This window comes from Sprattus sprattus (assembly GCF_963457725.1).
Source record: "Sprattus sprattus genome assembly, chromosome: 1".
NCBI lineage: Eukaryota > Metazoa > Chordata > Actinopteri > Clupeiformes > Clupeidae > Sprattus > Sprattus sprattus.
In genome coordinates, this window is record NC_137920.1 from 1,583,187 (window position 1) to 1,586,074 (window position 2,888).

The 2,888-nt window shown below is 42.6% G+C and overlaps 1 protein-coding gene across 1 annotated transcript; it reads left to right on the forward strand.

Moving 5' to 3' along the window:
* Positions 1-901: 901 nt before the first annotated feature.
* LOC308370464 (uncharacterized protein) lies at positions 902-2,498 on the forward strand. Its single transcript, XM_080845114.1, has 3 exons — positions 902-1,381; positions 1,724-1,864; positions 2,317-2,498. The coding sequence occupies exons 1-3, from the start codon at positions 1,198-1,200 to the stop codon at positions 2,334-2,336; spliced, it is 345 nt and encodes a 114-aa protein (XP_080701240.1). The 5' UTR covers positions 902-1,197; the 3' UTR covers positions 2,337-2,498.
* Positions 2,499-2,888: the final 390 nt, after the last annotated feature.

Here is a 2,888-nt window from a genome sequence, read left to right on the forward strand (position 1 = left end):
TCGGGTTTCTTCCTTCTTTGTAAAAGGTCCATAGATCGACTGGCACGTCGTATTTTGCACGGAGGAATTCACTTAAATATTGTCGCAGTAAGTTAGCACATAAAGATCAGTTAGTTTAGTGTTTACGCCTAGCAGTGTGTGTCCAGTACGTTCTTACTTGTGAACATACACATACCAACATACACATACCAACATACACGTACCAGCGTATGTTCTTACTTGTGAACATCCGGTAGCTGGCAAGCCAACCAGAAACCTATGCATACTGCCATTGTCTGGACAGGAGTGTGACTGCAGTACGCTCTCTCGTTCAACTACACAGACCGAACTTGAGATTCCTGCAGTCACATTCCCATCCAGACGGTGGCAGTAATGCATAGGTTTATTGTTGGCTTGGCTTGCCAGCTACCGGATGTTCACAAGTAAGAACATGTCAGAAGAGTCGTGTGTGTCAATGCATTGGAAAAGCTCCTGGAGTTTCGTCGTTGTTGGTTCAAGAAAAACAGAGTTTCGACGATTTTGTTAAACACTGCTCGACGTCCTGTCAGATGAATAATCACTACACTAAATGAACAAATCTCCGTGTAAGGTACGTTTTAGTCACAGTATCATAACTTAGCCTACATCGTAACCTAGCCATAATACTGAAATGCGATGTGGCAATTTTTGTTATTGTGTTCGTTTTTATTATTTTAATCTATGAAAACAGAGTTTAAAATCCGTTTCCCTTTATGTTCTCCCGACTTTATAGTAAACTCTGGACGGGATCATTTCTGCTCCGTTGCTAACATGAATCTTGGACTGCCGTTGAGCTCTGGCTGTGATGAAGCACAACTGTTACCCCTGACGCTGACAGTGACAGAAAAGGACATGAACAAAGAGGAATATGGACATATGAGAACATGCCAAGATGAAGAAATGCCTGTTGCAGATCTTCACTGTAAAACTGTACGGGACTCCAAAGAGACGATAAGTTGTCGCGGCCGGGAGATACAAACAAACAACGCAATGGAACACCCAAGAGGCTACAGGGATTTCTGGACCGATGAACAGACACGATTCATGCTCAATCAACTAAAGGAGATGGAAATCTAAAAGTTATTGGATGGGAGGGTGACCAGAAATGGCGAAATATCTAAGAAGGTGGCACTGAAGATGGTGGAAGCCGGCTTTCCAGCCAGGACCCATGAATAGGTCATGTTTCGCTGGCAGGATTTGAAGAAGGCGTACCTCAAGGCTAAACGGGACAATGGGGGAAGTGGCCGTGGTAGCACTATGTGCCCGTTCTACGATGTCCTTGATGAACTTCTTGTGAGCCTACCCCGGCCCCTAGTCAGGCACAACCGCGTAGTTCCGGGTGTTCAGTTGGCAACTACCATGGGTAAGTTAAATTCAGTTGCATCATACTAAAACAAATGCTAGATACCACATGCTAGCTGACCCATAGTGTTTGTAAGACGTGTAACTTAAGCAGCGCTAAATATGTGTTGAAACATGTGAACCTTCCCATAACTTGCGAGGAATTAAACCGATGATGAAAACGAGGTACATTCGTAAAACATAAGGCTGGGTCCCACTTGTTAACCCTACCTTTAGAAGCTAACATGGGCGCCAGTAGATCTTCCACCTAACTTGCAAGGAATTCAATTTAGGATGCAAGCTAGTTTAAAACGTAATAACGTGTACTTTGATCATGAACGTTTTGTGCTGTACCATCTTATAGATACTACAATGGACCCGAAGGAGACTGAGACTACGCTGCTGGGAGGCTCACCTGGATCCTCCACACCTAGGGCGACTCCATCTGGCACTCCTCCACCTTCAAGAACTCCACTGTCTACTACAACTACAGCTGATCTACCTGGTAAGTTCTGCAATATTATAATAATAATTATAATATAACATATGGGCATCACAAAGAATCTTCATGCGATACATCCACTCATCCTGTGTAGTCTCACAAACAGCTGATGTCAAGGCTGTTGGAATAGAATAGAATAGAAAAGCCTTTATTTAAGCCATACAACGAAATTTGGAGTGCTCTCTTGTTGGTGCGACAAGAGACAACATATAACACAACAACAACATATAACTCAACAATATTACAACTATCTAAAAACAGTAGGAATAGCTTAAAGATATATATAAATATTAAGAGTACAACAAAAGTGCCGTGGAATAGATTAAAGTACTTTGCTGAGAAACAATATATACATCAAGAGTACACAGAATAATAAATACAGAACATACAGAGATGGTATGTGTTGCTACCACGTGCCTTATCGGCAGCTGAATTTATACCTGCTGTTTCTTCAGGGAAAAGGACCCAGCAGTGATCAAGGCAAAGGAGAGACGTGGATGTGCTTGTAAACCAGATGCAGGTCATGAATCAAGAATGGATGGAGGACATGGAAAGAAGTAAGGCTCGGGAGGAACGGTTGAACGCCAGCATCCTCCAGAGCACTGACCGTATGGTTGAGAAGCTGATGCAGAGAATAGATAACATTCTACCTCAACCAAACACATTCTCACCGCCACCACCACAACCACATCATCATCATCAACCAGCGCTGCCACCACAACCACATCATCATCAACCAGCGCTGCCACCACTACCACATAATCATCAACATCATCATCAACAGCCGTCACCACAACGACATCATCATCATCAACCACCGGCATCACCGCAAGATGAGGATATTGGTTACTTTTCTTAATATTTCTTATAAATAAAACACTTAACCAAAACTTCTGTGAGTTTCTTTATTTGTGGAATGAAACACACGTGAACTGTACAAGAATTGTATCAAACTGTATAAAAACTGTCATTATTTTAATGAATACCAAGACATCTAAAGGTATGGTCGGCGCAGGGGGAAGTTTGC